Consider the following 19770-nt stretch of genomic DNA (forward strand, 5'->3'; position numbering starts at 1 on the left):
CCAGTGGGATAATTTTGATAGCCTGTTCTGGGCTGTTTCCTTTCATGCGTCTTGTGCTTACCTGCAGGGTCTGTGTCCCGCCAGAGGAGTTGCCAGGCTTCTCCATTAGAACCCCTCAGAATGCCAGATTTAGTGCACACCAGTGGGTCCACGAACCAGCACCACTCAGTTCACCTCCTGTCCCAGTAGGAATAGTGGCTTTTCCTGGCTGGCCCCCAACCCAATCTGGGTCTTGCTGTTGGATGTTTCAGCCCAGCCACAGATCATCCATACAGCTCACACATTGTTCAGTAAGGGCTGAGACCCAGCCTAGTCCATCCCACATCTACCCTGGTCCTCCAGAACACCCGAAGGTGTTGCAGTCTGGCCTGGCCCATTGCATCCAGTCCACACTTGTGCCAAGGGAGACTGCAACTGTATCCTGACCAGAACACAGCTTCTCTTCCAGTCCATGCACCCTTGGTGGGCACCTCAACCCAGCTAGGGTGTTGCCTTAGTTCCCCAACTGGTCCTGTTCCCAGCCATAGATGGTTGCTCTGACTCAGCTTGGCGCTGCCCCTCACCTGTCCCGACCCTTGCCTTAGACACTGTGGCTTAGTGTCAGTGGCTCACGTAGACCAGTAGGTGCAAGAACCTAGCTCGGTATGTCTTGTGCTCCATCCTGGTTTCTGATTTTACATATGGGCAAAGGTTTGCTCAGTTTTGCCCAGTATGCCCATTCCATTGCCAATTCATACATTGACCAGCTGTTGGAGCGACTTTGTCCAGCTTGTCCGACCCCCAAATCTGAATCACGAGTTTACCAGTTGAACTATGACCCACCAGGGGAGTTTCCCAAGTTCCTTCACTAGATCCCCTCCCAGACCTAGTTCTCATACATGCCATTGGGTTTTAGGCCAGTGCCCGGCATAGTCTGGCCTTCCTTTTGGCCTTGCATGAGCTGGTGAACATTGCAGCCCGGCCCACCCCACACCCTATTCAGAATGCACATTCGGGTTCTACTGCCTTGACCAGTTCAGACTGTTGTCAGTTCTTTAATCTGTGATTGATGACAGGCTACTTGGTCACACCTAGTTTAGTCCATCACCACTCCATCTCTTGAACTAACCCATGGGGTTAGAATTTCCATATGGTTTTGTCCACACCTCCCCCACAGAATCTTCCCCCTGATATGGTTCTTTTTTTTTTTAAGATTTATTATTTTTATTACAAAGTCAGATATACAGAGAGGAGGAGAGACAGAGAGGAAGATCTTCCATCCGATGATTCACTCCCCAAGAGAGCCACAACGGACTGGTACGTGCCGATCCGATGCCGGGAACCAGGAACCTCCTCCAGGTCTCTGATGTAGCTGCAGTGTCCCAATGCATTGGGCCATCCTCGACTGCTTTCCCAGGCCACAAGCAGGGAGCTGGATGGGAAGTGGGGCTGCGGGATTAGAACCGGCGCCCATATGGGATCCCAGGGCTTTCAAGGCGAGGATTTTAGCCACTAGCCCACGCCACCAAGCCCGCTGATATGGTTCTCTAGTGTGTTTGTTAATGTCATGGCCCTGCCTAATGTGACCAATCTCCGCTGGGTCCGTTCTGTTTCCAGGTCTGTCATCCACTTGAACCAATTGGTATTGTGTTCCAGATCAATCCTGCCCACTTCTTACTCCATTTTCATGCAAACCAGTGGGAGCTACAGCCTAGTTGGGGCGTCTCCCCATAACCCCCCACCAGGCCTGCTCCCTTCCCTAGTTCCCATGCATGCCAGTATGTACCACAGGCTTGTTTAGTCTGTCCCACATCCCATTAAGCTCTGGTACTTGTCAATGGGCATTGAAACATGGTTCAACTCAACTAACCTACTATCCAGGCCACACACATACTGGCAGGTGCCTTTCTGTCTAGCCACCCCTGTGCCTGTCCTGGTTTTCATGCTCTCCAGTGGGAGTAGCTAACCATGAAGGAGGTGCCCACTATCTGTCTACTAGGCCACTCCAACTTCTGGATTATGCACTCTCCAGGTGGTTCTGGCATTTAACTTAACAGAATTGGCCCTCGGTGCCAGCCTCTGCCATCTGATGTGGCAAAGCCCAACCAACCCTCACCCACTCTAATTTCCTGATTTCTGTTTTTTTCTGTGAGTTGAGGATTGCTTGATCCTACCAAGTCCACCCCCTTCTGGGTGCATCTCGGCCCACCCACATCCTATTTTAGGATGCACCTTCGGGTGGTGCTGCCTTGACCTGCCAGATTGCCATCGGTTTCTTTACCCATAAGTGATGGTAGGTGCCATGGTCACGCCTAGCTTAGCCCATCGCCACCCCAACTCATGAGCTAGCCTGTGGGACTTGTATTTCCATAGGATTGGGCTCACCTTTCCCCCATAGAGTTTACCCCTCGACTAAATTCTCTCACTCACTAGTTGGTATCTTGACCCTGCCAAATGTGACCAGTCCACTATTCCACCACCCAGTCAAGTAATGGTACATAGCCCTACCAGACAGGCCCCCATCCACAGCTTTGGTGTGGACTGGTGTGTGGCATTCAGTGATGCTTTATGCTAACAACCCATCTCAGGATTCCTAATTTGGCTGGTGAATCAGTCTGGCCCAAATAGATCTTTTGTATATTCCCCTTGAAGTCATCAGGTCTCAGTTCCACTCTTGCCCTGAAGTTTCCTGACCATGTTATTGGTAATCACGAAGAATTCATGTCTCACCTATACTAAAGCTGGCCTTATTCATGGGTGTCCCTAAGCAGCTATTTCATATTGTAAGAACCCCAGAGCTTGCTGCTGGGCCACCAGCATGCAGAGCCTGGCACCAGTTGATGCACTGGCCGCCCAAATCCAAGGACTCAGTCCCTGCCTTTCGGCAGCGACCTTGGCCTGAGTCCCCTGCATAAGATCCCACCCGGCAGGGGCATCCCGCCACAGCCACACTGTGGGGAATTGCAAGCTGCCCCCATCCCCAAGGTCCGGAATCCTGGAATTCTGACAAGTTTTAATTTACTAACGTTCTGACAGATGTTTGAATCACTTCCAGGTGATGGAGAAGTTTAGTCTGGGCTCAAAATCCTATTTACCTCAGTAAAAGAGGGCATTTTGGAGTATGGTATGGTGGCCATGCAGCTAAAGTCCTTACCTCGAATGCTCCAGGATCCCATATGGGCTCTGGTTCTAATCCCAGCTGCTCTGCTTCCCATCTAACTGTGTTTGTGGCCTGGGAAAGCAGTTGAGCATGGCCCAAAGCTTTGGGACCCTGTACCCACATGGGAGACCTAGAAGATCTCGTTGATCATGGTTTTGGTTCAGCAAAGATCTAGCCATTGTAGTCACTTGGGGAGTGAATCATCAGACACAAGATTTTCATCTCTGTCTCTTTTCCTATCTATCTTTCTATTTATCTGTTTGACTTTGCAATGAAAATAACTACATAATTAAATAGGGAATGTTTGTGTTTCATCAACACTCGATGTTCAGCTGTGACTTGATATTTACACTGTGTGAGCATTATGAAGAGAACTTTCAGTTTTTGTTGGCACTTTCTCAGGAACATAAAGCAGAGCTTGGTATTTGGACAATGCAGCATGTGGACACCATGTTGACTCATGAAGCTGTATGCTCAAGATTCCAGTTTTCCTGACTGCAGCAGAGGTCATAATAATGTTTGGTCTCTTCTCCATGCATAGCTTTGAAACTTTAGTTTATTAAGCCCGCAGCTATTTACGACCAGAATATTGAACGTATTTTATGTATTTATTTGTTAACAAGTAGTTCGGGGAGAGGAGATTCAGCTTTGATGTGCTTGTGTACTCTGCAAATGCCTTCAATATCCATGACTACACTGGGTCAGAAGCTCAGAAGTTCAACTGAATCCAGGTCTTCTGAGTAGAATGGAGGTACCCTGTTAGATGAGCTATCCCTCATGCAGCCTAGGATGTGTAACAGTGGAAATTTAAAGTGAGGAGGCAGGCCCAGATATGTGACACAGATACTCAAATATAAGGGAAATGACTTAGCTACTATGCTGGAACGCACGTCCATATGCAGTTATTATAATATCCTGGGTCGGGGCACAACTAAGTAGCCTAGCAGTTAAAGATCTTGCCTTGTAACAAAGGAATCCCATATGGGCACTAGTTCTAATATTGGTGGCCCTGCTTCCCTTCAACTCCCTGCTTGTGGCCTGCAAAAGCAGTAGAAGATGGTGCAAATCTTTGGGACCCTGCGCCCTTGCAGGAGACCCAGAAGAGGCTCCTGGCTTCTGGCTCCGCACTGGCTTAGCTTAGGCCAATGCGATCACTTGGGGAGTCAATCATTGGATGGAAGTTCTTCCTCTCTGTATATCTGATTTTTTAATAAGAACAAATATATCTTTAAAAAATAGTATGCTGGGTTCTGTGTGTAAAGGTGATATTTGCTCCTCTTGCCCATACTGTGATCCAAAACTGGAAGGTGAATTCACATGCATTCTTTCACCAATGCATTTTCTTACTCAAAAAACATACCCAAGAGTGACCTACATTTTTGAGAACAAAAGAGATTAACTGATGTCTTTAGCTTCTTAATTCTGTCAGAAGTCTAGAAATTTCATGAGATCTAGAGAAGTGAGTGGATGGATCCCTGCGAACCTCACAGCTTTCCTCAAGTCTCAGTTTCCTCAAGTGCTTATGGAGGAAAATAATTGCTGGTTTAGGAGATTTATGGAGACCACAAAGGCCCAGGAAAATTCTTCACAGTGACAAGGGTTGCGTCATATTTGTAGACAAGGTTAAGCCACCGGGTTTCCACAATATTATGGAAACTCCAGATTGCCTTTGAATTCTGCACTTCAAATGTCTTCTCTCTTTTTCTCCCAGGTACCTGCAAATTTTGAGATTCTGAATAATTAAAGTATAATAGTATTAAGCTAGTTGTAATTGCATTTTGTTCAATTTACTTCAAATGTATCGATATCAAGTTTACTCTGTTTACAATAATAATCACATATCATTTCATTTCCCTTCACAGGGTATCTGGGATTTAGACATGAAATGTTTAACAAAATATGGAAATATGTGGGGGTGAGTATTTGGAAAACTTCCTCATTCTGGTGAGGTACTCACTGTATAAGGGACAATCTTAGTTCAGAGCCTTTTGACATAAGCGTATCCAGGGTAAAGTTGTAAAGGCTTATTCTACCAAAGACTGCATATACCCCAGGTGTCAGTGTTTGAATTTGGTGTAAATGTTGTAGGTCATCGACGTTTTAAGCTGTTGTTGGCCAAGGGGCCCCAATCTGAACAGGGCATGGTTGTTTTATATTTTGGTTGCTTTTGGATCAATAATTGGGTATAATACATTTTTCCAGGACATTCTAATATGCGTTGTGTCTGCGTGATAGCATATCTTCTGTCTGTTGATTCCTTTTATTTATTTTTTGATGGTTATTTTATATTTTTTATTATCTTTTGGACAATCTTGACATAGTTAATTATGGTAAAAAGGTTCAAGGGCTACAGGGAAGTGGGTAAGACTATTATTTCCATATTGTTTCCTTCATGTATCTGAGGTAAAGGAGGTTATTAAGGGAGAGGCCCCACCCAGTTTCCCACCAACCCCAAGTCCCGGTTGCGGGGCATGCTCTGAGATACTTGCTTAAGTGGTTTTGATAGTTCACCAGTCATGAATCGCTGCCAGTCTTGCCACTCCAAGCACTATGAGGTCGTTGAAGAATCTACTGGTTGACACAGTCCAACATAGAGACTTTGTTTGTCCAGTATTTCGCTGCCAACATATAGCTGAGGTGGTTGATTGACTTGTTCTTTCTTCTTTCTTTTCTTGGTTAGGGTTCTGAGTCTGCCATTTCAATTGGGGAGATCTCCAAAGAAACTTTGTCTGAGGTGTTCCCAGACCAGATTCTTGTTTGTTCTAGCAAGCACAGGGCCCGGCACAGTCCATCACCATGATCAGCTGGTGGTTGCAGTTGTTGGTTTGGGTCTGTTTTCAGTCCCGACTTGCACTGGAACCAATGTTGCAGTCCAGCCTGGTTCTGCCCAGCACATGCTCGGCTCTCACATAGACCAGTGGGAGCTGCAGCCTAGTTGGAGAGACCCACAATAACCCCCATCAGGCCCACCCCCCTACCCTGGTTTGCCAGTATGTGCAGCAGACTAGTCCTGTCTGTCCCACATCCCATTTGGCTCTCGTACATGTCAATGGATATTGAAGCTTAGTTCCATCTAACCAACTCAACTATCCAGCCCTCACGGATGTTGTTGAGTGCCTCTCTGTCTAGCCACCTCAGCCCCTGTCCTATTTTTCATGCCCTCCCGTGGGAGTAGTGACCCAAGAGGAGGAACCCACTATTTCCCTCCCCATTCTCTCTCAGTCCCGGTTTATGCACTTTTTGATTGGTTCTGTGATTTGATTTGACAGAGTTAGTCCCCAGTGCCAGCTTCTGCCAGCTGATGCTGCGGCTAAGCCCAAACAACCCTCACCCACTCTAATTTATGCTTGCACCAGCAGGAATAATCAGCCCAGCCTGGCTTTTCTCTGATCTAGTCCACATGCAGTGCACAGGTGTTGTAGCCCTGCTTAGTCTGGTCTGTCCCCATTCCAGCCCACGCTCTCCAGTGGGAGTAGCTGTCTGGCGAGGGAACCACCCCTTAATACCCTTGCTGGCTCTGCCCCCTCCCTTCCTGGTTCTCACATGTGCTGGTTGGGTGCTGCAGTCACATCCAGTACAGGCAACCTCACCCTAGCATTCCATATTGTGCATTGGTTTTTGTCGCCACCAAACCTAGCTCGATCCACACTCTGTTCTGGTGTTCAGATTTGCCAGTGGATGACATGAACTGATTCAGCCTGGTCTGCCCCCGACCCATGCCAAGTGTATGCCTGTGGGAAACTTTTCATTCTTAGGGTGGGGGGCGGCCTGAAACTTCTGCAGGGTGGCGACGGCAGGAGGCGCCCCTTGGAGGTGGAATTCGGCCAGGGACCCAGGCCAAAGCGGATGGTGGGCGGGCCCTTGGCTTTGGGCGAGCTCTGAGGTCTTTATGATATGGAATAGCTGCTTGGGGACACCCATGAATAGGGCCAGCTTTAGTGTAGGTGAGACAGGATTCCTGGTGCTATCCAGGAACAGGGGCATGAAACTTTAGGGCAACAGTCATAGTTCCCCTTGCAACTAGTCTGGACTGGGACTGGATGCACCAGGCCAGGCCAGACCCCAACACCGTCTGCTGTCCTGGAGGACAGGGTAGATGTGGGACAGACTAGGCTAGGTCTTAACCCCTACTGAGCCATTTGTGAGCCATATGTGGGTATGGACGAGCCATGGCTGGGCTGAAACATCCAACAGCATGAACCAAAATGGGTTGAAAGTCAGCCAAAAAAAAGCCACTGTTCCTGATAGGACAGGAGGTAAACTGAGTAGTGCTGGCTCATGGACCCCCTGGTTTGTGCAAAATCTGGCACTGGGAGGGGTTGTGATGGAGGAGCTTGGGCAACTCTTCTGGCAGGACACAGCCCCTACAGGTAAGCGCAAGAAGCATGATAGAAACAGCCCAGAATAGGCCATGGAAGGTTTCCCACAGGCATGTTGATTGCTTTTAAGAAAGTATCTAAATCCTGTTACCTAAAGATAATATTTAAAATGTGATTTTGAAAGAATGATTATTGGTCAAGCTGGCATGGTGGTATAGATGGTTATTTCTCCACCTATTAGTCGTGGCATTTTATATGAACTCCAGTGTGTGTCCAGCTGCTGCACTTCTGATCTGACGCTCTGCTGACTGCTTGGGAAAGCAGTGGAGACTGACTCAAAAACTGGGCCCCTGACCCATATGGGAAACTAGAAAGAATCTCCTGTTCACATATTTGCTTCAGTTCAATTCTGGCATTTATGGCCAATTGGGGAGTGAATCAGAAGATTGAAAATCTTCCTTTTTGCATCATTTCTTCTCTCTGTGGAATATACCTTCAGAAAAATGAATGAGTGAATTGAATTCTTTAGAAAAGAGAGAATAACTGATAGGTACTAGTAAATATGTTGTATATATACATCATATCTATGCAATATATATGCCTATATGTATGTATTAGTCTCTGCAAGTGTATGGGTTTTTTGTTTTGTTTTGTTTTGTTTTGTTTTTCAAAAATTTAAACCAATAGTTTTAGCAAAGATAAGTATACAAATTTCTTTACTTTTTTCCCCCTGAATCTAGTGAGTAAACATAGGGTTATTTAAACTATTTGGTCTCTCTTGGGTTGATATACTTGATGACATACAGGGCACACTTTTCATTTTCAGCATTCATAAAGAGGTATAACTGATAGGATTGGAACCTATGTGCAAATGGGAGAAGACTTTGCCTCTTCCTATTTTTTTTTAAATTTCAGATCTTGTCTCATCAAACTCTTAGAGCTGGTCCAGGAGCTTCTGAGGTGACATGGCCTACAAAAGTGTTCTAAGAACATGCAGCACTGGACCTCTTTTCACTCAATCCTAAATTCCCCTTGCAGGATTTACTATTTGTCAGTCTTAAATGATTCACTTGCCTTTGTGTTTTAGTTGCATAATATCTTTTTTAAAAAAAATTGCGAGACATACAGAAAGAAGAGCATCTCTGCCATTAGTTGTTTCATGCCACCAATGCCAAAGAATGCTAGGGGTGGTAGGTGGGAGGAGCCAGGAGCATAATCCAGACCTCCCATGAGGGTGACAGGAAGCAACCACCTGTCACCTTCTGTACCTCAGGATCTTCTTTGACATAATATGGAATCTGGGGTTGGATCTTCAATTTGCACTCAGCCAATCAATGCAGTATAGGATGTGGTGACTGACTGCCATCGTCACTAGTAAGGAAATGCTCACTCCCTTATTTGACTTCATGCTGTTGTAAATTTTCTATTTTTCTTCCTGTTCTTCATCTTGTTTTATGGATTTCATGTAAAGGTATGTATGGTAGCTGTGTAAGAGACTATCATATCCAGACATGAAGACACAATGTAGTATGCATCTCAAGTTCAAAATCACAAATGGACTCACAATGAAAGTGTTACATATACCATAACAACAGGATGCTGGACTCTCTGCTACTATGTATACATATAATATCAGGATACTTAAAGAGCAGAATGTTGGACTTGTGACTGTTTATGAAGGACTTCACCATAGTAATATAGTGGAAGGGTAATCTAAGCATTTATGGAACTGTATCATAAAATAACAAAATGGGAAATTGAAAAAATAATGAAATACATAGTATTACAAAAGGGTTTGTTGAAATTGTGTATGATGAACAAACTATGCCTAAGCTGAAACTTTACCTCAAATTCAGCTTATCTTTTCCTTAGTGAAATTTGAAATTCTCTTATCTTTTAAATTCTTTGAACCTAGATCTAAGAAATGCTCTAAAATTCTTTCAAAATATTTATTGATTATGTTTTCATAATCATAATGGCAAAGAGAAACAGAGAAAGAGATATTTTCCCTTTGGGTTTTGAGTCCCTGTGTGGCCAAATAGCTTGTATGAGACCAAGAAAGGCAGGAGCCAGGAGGCTTATTCAATCTTCAACATGGATGTCAGGATCACAAACACATGGGCCATCTTCTGCTGCTTTCCCAGGCTGCTACTTGTGAGCTGATTTTAATGTTGAGCAGCCTTTCCGGTGATGATTTTCAATTGCTATGCCACCATGGCAGCAATCTAGTATTCTTTCTATATGTGTGATTTTCATGATGAGCTGTTTAGCTTCTAAATTTATTTTACTTTTCTTGAGTGATCTTGCCTTTATGAAGACAAGTGTGTCTTCTGTGGCTGGAATCTTACTGTACATCCTACTCTAACTTGAACCAAAAAGGGATGTTGCTGTGTGTTATACAAAAGGAGTATGAGAAACATGACATCAGGATCCAAGTGTGGTTCCTGGGCTTGGCTGTGGCTATTGCATTAGGCTTGTTGTGTTTAATCATTTCTGTTTTCTCGTAATAGATTGTATGATGGTCGACTGCCTGTGCTGGTCATCACTGATCCAGACATGCTGAAAACTGTGCTGCTGAAAGAATGTTACTCCAGCTTCACAAACCGACGGGTAGGCATGCTTATTATTCAGGTTTAAGTATTAATTGTTAAGCTTTTATTCTTACATATTATATAGTACCAAAATTATCAGGGAAGTTTCATGTGTGTTTCATTTTGTTTTTCATTTCATTTCATAATTAGTGTATTTCTCTAGTGGCAAGTAGAAAACAAACATTATTCAGATCAGATTTCATGTTTCACTTCTCTCTCTCTCTCTCTCTCTCTCTCTCTCTCTCTCTGTGTGTGTGTGTGTGTGTATGTGTGTGTGTATGTAGCTAGCCACATGGAGCAGATATATAGATTTGTGTAACTAGCAGCACAAACAAGATGAGACTTCTTTCATTACAGAGATTCCCTCTTACTATTTTGTTGGAGCCACAACATGCATCTCATCCATTACTTTTAATAGATTCCTTAATAGATTCCCTATAAGAATTTTTACTTTTTTACTTAGATTTTGCCTAATGTTCATTTTATTTTTTCAAAGCTGAAAGAAAAAATATTTATTTAAATTTTTAATTTTTAAAACTGTTTTTTGGATAAAGTTTAGTTGGCGCTGGAGTCTCTTCCCTTTCCTCCAAGTTCTCTCCCCTCTCCTCTTTTATCCCCTCCAATCTCACAATGTGTGTCTTCCATGAATTTTCCCAAGTCCATTATGATGCCACTGGAGTGTTTCCCAATCATGTAGGAGACAATGTCCCTCTTCTCACTATTGCTTGTACTGCCCATAAATAAGGGCCCTGGTATACAAGAATTAACTCACAACAAAATGACTGACAGTCTCATGCATGCCTTTTGTTCATTGTGCTTTTGATATCAAATCTAAAAATTATTTGCCTAGCACTTCTGTTTTTTTTTTCAATTTTATGGCTATGTTTTATGCATATAATCTATTTTGACCTAATATTTATGTCAGGTTTGAGGTTTAGACTAGTGTTAATTTTGGAGTATGTGCTACCCAATTGTTTCAACACTCCTTCACTCACTTCCTCAAATTGCTTTACCACCTTTGAAAATCAGTTAGTAGTGATTGTGTGGGTCTAGGTTTCATCATCTGTTCTGTTGTACTGATCACTCTGTCTAATCCTCCAATAATGCCATAGTGTCTTGGTAATGGTAGCTCTATAATAACCCTTAACATGTGAAGTGAATTCTCCCATTTTATTTTTCAGAACTGGCTTAGCTGTTCTTGGTCTCTCGTCATTCCATACAAAGTTAGGATAGCTCATTTTTATCTACAACAAACCACAGATGAGCTGTGTTAGAGTCTGTGTCCTTAGAGTTGTGAGTCTGTCAGTCTATAACCATAGCATGCCTCTCCATTGTGTTAGGTTTCGTGGATTCCTTTCATTAACATATTGCTATCAGTATATATATATATATATATATATATATATATATATATATATATATATATATATATATTCTATCTATCTACCTATCATCTCTCTATATATATCAGCATCTATATCTATATCTGTATCTGTTAAACTTTCTACTTAAATTGTTTATTTTTATCAGGAGTGATTGAAATTGTATTTGTATGATGTCTTCATAAGCTTTTACATGAAGGTGATTTCTGTGCATTGGTTTTGTGTTCTGACTGATGGGAATGGGAAATATTGAGTTTCCCCATTACATTGTGTACTGACTGAAAGTCTTTTCTTCTGTTCTTTTTGTATAACAGCATTTTTTTCTTAATTAAGTTGAAGAAATTTGCTGTATTTCTGTATTTAGGTTTTTTATGCACAAGTATTGGAAATGTTCATTTTAAAACAAAGTATAGTTTTACAAGTTGGAAAAAGTTTCCTAGAATTTTGAATTGCTAGGCCAGTCTGAGGATGGTCGATATAATTGTCCTTTTCCTTTTTTCTTTGTGGTGTGAGACAAATGGACTTCCATGCAATCTCATATTTCTTCAGAATAGCAAATAAGTTTATTTTTTAAAGATTTATTTATTTTGTAATTGAAGGGCAGACTTTACAGAGAAAGAAGGTGAGACAGAGAGGGAAGTCTCTCATTTACTGGTTCTCTATAAATGGCTGCAATGGCCAGAGTGAATTTAATCAAAGCTCAGATCCAGGAGCTTCTTCTGGATCTCCCATGTTAGTGCAGGTACCAGATGACTTCACCATTCACTGCTGTGTCTCTAGGGTATATGCAGGAAGCAGGATCAGAATGCTGATCTAGCATGTAAGGGTTGATATAGGATTTCAGAACTGCAATGAGTGAAGGTTAGCATGCAGTGCCAAATACTGGCCTCACAATAGGTTTGCAGTCTCAGAGGTATTATCTACCTTAAAAAGTGATCATAAAAACTATGTTTTTGGTTGCAAATAATACATTTTTTTATTTTACTGTATGTTATTTTAATAAAAGTAGAATTAACTGATCAGGTAGTGAAAATGTTTACATGTTAACATGTTTAGACTTTAATTTTGTAAAGGATGTTTCATTTAAATATGCCAGAAACCTGTTCCTGAAAAAGATGGTGGCAGGAGAGAAAGAATGAAACAAAGAGTGAAAGAGAGCAAGAGTGAGACTTAGAGCATGAGTGTCCATCCATTGGTTCACTCCCAGATTGCTGCAATGGCCAGAGTTTGGCCCATATGAAGATCAGAGCCAGGAGCTTCTTCTTGGTTTTCCACATGGATGCAGGAACCAGAACACTTTGGTCATTCTCCTTTGCCTTCCTCTGCCATTAGCAGAAATCTGGATTACAAATAGCACAGTAGGTGCAGTTATGGGGTCCCACTGATACTGTTCCTTGTATTTTCCTGTATTTTTCTTTATGCCAGGGCTTATGAGTTTTTCTTTTTCAGTGTTTCATTCAATAAAAAAATAAGTTGTTGTGATATATAGATGTGCCACTCTGTATCAGATGCTGAATCTTATTACAACACAGTGTTATGGTGCCTGCCATTCAACATCCTTCTCTATTTCCTCTTGCAGTGCTTCAAAGCCTCCTTTTGGTTCAGAATGTGTTATAAAAATTCTACACATGAGAGAAACGTTTGGTGTTTGCTTTTCTGTGTAATGTTTATTTGTTTTAATATAATAAGCTTCCATTCCATCCATTGTGCTGTGAATAACAGGATTTCAGTGTTTAGTTCTTTGTTTGATACTATGATTTCATGGTTTGGTGGGGGAATAAATATCTCAAAGCAGAATATCTAAACCCAAATGAAATGTATTTTTACTTTTTAAGGAACGTTCTCTTCTTGTATCGGTTGTTGTTCATGTGCATGTTTTTGTGTATAGAGAGTAGGGCAGAGTGGAAAACAAAATTGTTTCAAAGAAACATACAGGCTTTTTTGGCCATCTGGATGTCCACCAGCAATTCATTTCTGTTGTGCTCTATATTAGAGGATGTTTCTGTTTCTGTTTAGTCTCCTGGAATGACAGATTCTCTGATATATGGCAAATTGATTTTTATAGGAAAACGGAAAATAAATGCCTCAGAACATAGCACATCTACTCTCTTATGAGGCTAGGCATTTAGAATAATATTTATGAGCACATAATCTTAGCATACCAAATGGTAGACTTCTACTAAGTAGTTTGAAATGCCTGATGTGTGTGTAATAAACATTTATAACAGTGATGATCTTCAGAACTTATGCTGGGCAAAATGTCTTTATTTGAATTTTAGCCTTTTGGACCAGTGGGATTTATGAAAAGCTCCATCACCAATTCTAAGGATGAAGAATGGAAGAGAATAAGAACACTGTTGTCTCCAACCTTCACTAGTGGAAAAATCAAGGAGGTAATAAATTAGTATATGTTAATTACAAACTTAACTGAGTCTGGAAAAAAAATGGAAAGACAATCCTAGTCCATTTGAAGCGGAAAGTTTATTGGCACCAATGTTCCTTAAACTGACCTTTTCTCTTTATAATCTAGAAGAGAATTGCATTCATTAAAAATGTTGATGAACTACATCTGCTTTGATAATCCAATCCTTTTGACTTGAATATTTACTTTTAACTATGGAGGAAGTGGTGTATATAGACTCATTTTGTCACTCCTGCTTCATTAGAAAACTATTTCCTTATGTGACCTGGATCTCTGCATCTCACTGTGGCTGGTGTTGTGTGTGTGTACTTAGATGCTACCCATCATTGCCCATTATGGAGATGTGTTGGTGAAAAACTTGATTCAGGAAGCAGAGAAAGGCAAGCCTGTCAATTTTAACAAGTAAGTAAGAATGTATTTGTGGGGTTCTGGGCTCTTTCAGTACATGGCATGGAGTTGAAATTTTCCTTCGGGAATCCCTAGAGTTGAACATACGAAAGAGTGTATGTTGTGTTACAACTCCAGTGATTCCACCAGAAAGGATAACATACAACACAAAGGAAGTTGGGGATAGACTGGGTTTTCTTGGACTAGAGCACATAATAGTTACCAGCTTGGCTGTCACTTTGGCTATTTGAGAGACAAAATTCATGTGTAGAAAGAAGGAATATGATTCTGTGGAAGTTTTTTGTTCGTTTTGTTTTGTTGTGTTTTGTTTAAGATGGTATGGAATTGGGATTGTGAACTAAGGGAAGAATTTGGTACAGATCGGGAAGCAGGGTCTATGCCAGGAGAGTCCCAGTGTGTATGTGTGTGTGTGTGTGTGTAGGAAGAACCAAAATGCCTTCATGGAATTGCTGATTACATTAGAAAAATGCTAAATACTGAAGTATATCTTTTACTTCAAATTTCTTGAATATGTGGAGAGAGAAGGCCCAGAAAAGCCTTTGGGGATGGCAACAAAATAATTTGCTGGCTAAACTTGAATATTTATTTATATTATATATATACATTTGGTGTGACGAAAGAACTAGAACGAGATATATTCTGTGTCCTGATCCTAAACATCTGCAACAACTAGGGAATGGTCAAGCTTAAGCCAAGAGCTAGGGATTCAATCTAGTCTCACCTGGGGGTGGAATGACGCAAGTGCCTGACTTAATACATGGTATCTCCAAGAATGTGAATTTGCTGGAATTTATTAGTGGAGCTGCTATTTGGACAGAGGACTAACATATGAAATACAGCATCAAAATTAGCATCATTTGAAATTTTTGAAAATTTTGCTCTCCCAGTCAGAATGTACTAACTTTGAATTATTCAGGAGTCTGCTTTGTAAACTATGAATTCCTGGAGAAGCAGATAGCATTTCACACAGTTATGTATGCATTCTTCTTGTTAATAAGTTTAATGTAGTGTTATTATATTTAACCACAGTCATCCTTGGATATACCTTTTTAAGGGAATTCTACCCTCAGGGCCACCTCAGATTCTGGAGATGGAAAAGAGGGTGTATTTTAGAGCTTTGTAAATGAATGAAGGGAAGGATTGATTGTTCTGTAATTCAGATCAGAGTGTTGATATTTAGTAATGTGTTAGGAAAAAATCATCTTTCCAGAAAGCTTCTAAGGTGAGGGAAGATCTGGCTGAGCGCCATCTTCATGAGTTCCAGGGCAGAGTGAATTATTCCAGCTATCCTGCTAAAGCTTAGGTCTTACATCCAAATACAGAGTTCTGTAACCTGTTTGATTATGGTCTTTAACTCTGCTTGAGCTTAGATGCATCTCTAATTTTACTAGAGTCCCTGCTACCCAGGGCAAAGACAACTGTATCTTCCACCCTTGATATGTTTGAATGTGAATGACAGTAGTAATGATCATTCTGATGATCTAGATGGTAGTTCTATTTTTTAAAATAAAGATGTTTATCTCAATGAGACAGAGAGAGAGAGAGAGGTAGAGAGGGAGCTATCTTCCATTTGCTGGTTCACCAGACTAGGTTGTTTGAACGCATGCATGTCCTGCATGTGTGATAGGGAACCAAGCTGTTAAACTACCAGCTTTTGCATTCTGGGATGTGTTAGCATGAAGCTAGATCAGAAGTGTGGTCGGCTGGATTGAAACAGAATTCTGACTGGTGATATGTGCTTACTAAACTTCAGCCACTGAGCCTCAATGCCTGCCTCCAGATGTGGTCCAGGAATTGTTTGGCTCTCTGCTGTTTTGCTTGACATGTGCTTTCTCAGCACTTCCTGCTACATGTGTGGCTCAAGAATGGCAAGTAGCTGCTTTTTTTAATTGTCCTTGTATCTCTCTCCACAGAATCTTTGAGGCATACAGCATGGATGTGATCACTGCAACATCATTTGGAGTGAACATTGATTCCCTTAGAAACCCACATGATCCTTTCTTAAAAAAACTCAGGAGGCTATTAAATCTTAATTTCTTTAGTCCTTTACTTTTCTCAGTCAGTAAGTATTGCAGCATTTCTTCCTCTTTTTAAAATGTCTTGAGAAGTAATTCAGAAGCAACAATGTACCCATTTTAAATGTACAGTTGTCATCACTGTTGCCAATTCTAGAATATTTTTGTCACTCCAGCAATTCTGTTCCTTCCCTCATCACTCCTTGCCCCTGTACCACTAATCTTTTATCTCCAGATAGTGACTATTTCTTAAATTGTGTTCAAATGGAATTGTGTAATACATGTTCCCTTGTGATTGGCTTATTTCAATCATTGTTAGGTTCTCAATGATTTTCTATGTTGATGTGTGTGTGTCATAACATCATTTCTATGTAGCAGCAAGTAACATTATTCCATTATGTAACTTTTCATTTTTTTTAATCAATGGATTCATTAGTTGTTGGGCATTTGAACTTTTATTACTTTGGCTTGAAAACTGTGTTCATTCTTTAAAAATTTATGTTAAATTCATGATTTTATATCCATTTCAATCTTTTGAATGTAAGTTCAGTGGTAGAATTTGTGGCAATAATTCTATTTAGCTATTTCAGTAATTTTCAAGGATTATCTATAAAACCTGTATAATTTTGCTTTCTCACCCAGAGTATGTAAGGTTCCAACTTTTTCTCTTCCTTGCCAGTGCTTGACTCTTCCATCGTTTTCGTCATATAGCCTCTCTAGTGAATAGAATTCATAACCCATTTTGGTTTAAATGTTCATCCTCAAATTGATAATCACATTAACCAACATTTACCATTTTCATGCCTTCTCTCAATAATTGTCTACTCAATTTCCAGTGTCATAATACTTGAATTATTTTTTCTGTGTTTTTGAGTTGCAAGAAATCTTTATATTTTAGATAAATCTCCTGACAGATAAATTGGTTGTAAGATTTCTCCTGATTTTTATCTTTTACCACTCTTGACAGTTTCTGTGTAAGTGTGAATCATTTTTTGTTTATTCCAGTTTTATTAATTTCTAACTAATTTTTATCTTATAATACAATTCCATAGATGCTTGAATTTCTTTTACCCCTCTTCATACCCTCACTCCTCTGATTTTCCCTATATTATTGCAATAGTACATTGATTAATAAGCAGTCATATGTCACTCATTTGCTATTTAGACATGCCTTGATACTGCAGGTATAGAAATGGCAAAGGGTGCAGCATCCTACTTTTCCCTGTTCTGTGGGTATCTTTTAGCTGTATAGCTAGTAGCTGGGTAAGTGCAAATGATTAACTTCTGGTGATGTAAAATTTGTGTTTCCTTTTATTGTTTGTGATTTGGGTATCAATTCTAGGAATCCCTTTCCAAGTCTGAAACCATGAACTCAACCCTTATGGCTTTTATGCTAGAATTGTATAGTTTTATATCTGCTGTTGATGCATTTAAGGTTTTAAAGATTTATGTTTATTGATTTGAATGACAGAGTTACAGAGACAGCGAGTGAGGTTGGGTGTAGAGGTGAGAATGAGGGATTGAGAAATTTTCATCTCTGATATGGCTTATTTCCTAAATTGCCTCAAATACTGGGGGCAGGGCAAAGCCAAATCCAGGAGTAGGAGCTCCATGAATGTCTTTAAATGGTGCATGGGCCTGAGAACTTGTGCCATTTTCTGCTGCATTTCCAAGGTACATTAGCAGTAGCCTAGATGGGAATTGGTTTAAGCAGGACTTGAACCAGAACCCATATGAAATGCCTCTGCTGCAGAAAATGACTTAGTTTCTCACAGCACAGTGCCAGTCCTTGAAGTTACCTTTGTACAGAATAATAAATAAGGGCCTGACTCTTTTATTTTGGTCTGTCACTATCCAATTGTACCAGCACTAAATGTTGAACTGAATAGCCCCATCGCTTATACATTGCTTTTGGCAGTATAGACATTTTAATGATATTGATTTTACCTATCCAGGAGCATGGGATGTTACTCCATCTTTCGAAATCTTGTTCAATTTCTTTTTTAAGAAGTTTGTAGTTTTTCTCAAATAGGTCTCCTACATTTTTGGTTAGATTAATTTGTAGATACTTCATACTTTTCTCTGTTATTATGAATGGTATCTTGCTGGTTAGATCTTTTTGCAAATTTGGGCTATTAGCATACACTATGGCTGTTGATTTTTGTTCATTAATTTTGTACCCTGCCACTCTACCGACTCTCATATAAGTTCTTGTAGTCTCTGTATTGAGCCTCTTGGCTCTTTTATATAAAGAATCATGTCATCTGCATATAGTGAAAGCTTGATTTCTTCGTTTCCCATTTGGATTCCTCTGATTTCTTTTTCTTGTCTTATGGCCTCAGCGAGTACCTCTAGAACTATGTTGAATAGCAGTGGAGAAAGTGGACATCCCTGTCTTGTTCCAGATCTCAGTGGGAAGGGTTCAGTTTTTCTCCATTCAGTATGATGCTGTCATTGGGTTTTTCATATATTGCTTTGATTATGTTGTGAGTTTTTCCATCTATGCCTACCTTGGTTAGGGTCTTTAGCATGAAATGGTGTTGGATTTTTCTTTGTCTATTGATACTATCATGTGGTTCTTATTTTTTAGTTTTTGGATGTGGTGTATCACATTTATGGATTTCCGGATGTTGAACCATCCCTGCATTCCAGGGATGAATCCTACTTGATCTGGATGAATGATCTGTCTGATGATCTTTTGAATTCTCTTGGCTAGGATTTTGTTGAGTATTTTAGGATTGATGTTCATCAGAGAGATAGGTCTGTAGTTTTCCTTCTCTGTTGGTTCTCTGTCTGGTTTGGGGATTAAGGTAATGTTGGCTTCGTAGAATTATTTGGGAGGGTTGCTTCCTTTTTGTTTTGTTGATCTATCTATTGTTGTTAATGGGGTGTTAACATCACCCACAATTATTGTTTGCATATGTATGTCTCCCCTTAAGTCCTTAAGCAATTGCTTCACTTAGTTAGGCACTTGGAATTTGGTACATATATGTTCACGTTAGTAATTACTTCCTGATGGATCGATCCCTTAACCAATATATAATATTCTTCCCTGTCCTTTTTGAGGTTTGTCAGATTAAAGACTATATCATCTGACATTGGGACAGCTACTCCAGCCTTTTTTTCTTGTCTATTGGTGTGATATATCTTTTCCACCCCTTCACTTTCAGTTTCTTCACATCTTTTTTTGGTTAGATGTGTCTCTTGCAGGCATCATATGTTTGCATTCTGTTTGATGATCCATTCTGTTAATCTGTGTCTTTTGATTGATGAGTTTAGGCCATTTGTGTTTAGGGATAATATTGAGAGGTTGTGATTTTGAGCTGCCATATGTGCGTGTAAACGTGCAAGTGTGTATTTGCATCTATTAAAATCTCTGATTGGTTGACTTTCCTTGTATGGATTTTAGTGGGGAGGTCTTCCCATTTGCCATCTTTGATTTTGGTTTTTAGTTTTTCTTTCTGGGTTTAGCATCCTCCTGAGGAGTTTTTCTA

General features: G+C 40.6%; 1 protein-coding gene across 1 annotated transcript in view; it reads left to right on the top strand.

Moving 5' to 3' along the window:
* The first annotated feature begins 5007 nt into the window (after positions 1-5007).
* Positions 5008-19770, top strand: part of LOC131479208 (cytochrome P450 3A6-like) — a 32869-nt gene continuing 18106 nt past the window's right edge. Inside the window, exons 1-5 of the mRNA XM_058659758.1 lie at positions 5008-5054; positions 9969-10068; positions 13711-13824; positions 14167-14255; positions 16175-16323. Coding sequence (XP_058515741.1) covers positions 5020-5054; positions 9969-10068; positions 13711-13824; positions 14167-14255; positions 16175-16323 — 487 coding nt within the window. The 5' untranslated portion in view covers positions 5008-5019. The remainder of the gene's footprint in view (positions 5055-9968; positions 10069-13710; positions 13825-14166; positions 14256-16174; positions 16324-19770) is intronic.

This window comes from Ochotona princeps, unplaced genomic scaffold (assembly GCF_030435755.1).
Source record: "Ochotona princeps isolate mOchPri1 unplaced genomic scaffold, mOchPri1.hap1 HAP1_SCAFFOLD_3054, whole genome shotgun sequence".
Taxonomy (NCBI): domain Eukaryota; kingdom Metazoa; phylum Chordata; class Mammalia; order Lagomorpha; family Ochotonidae; genus Ochotona; species Ochotona princeps.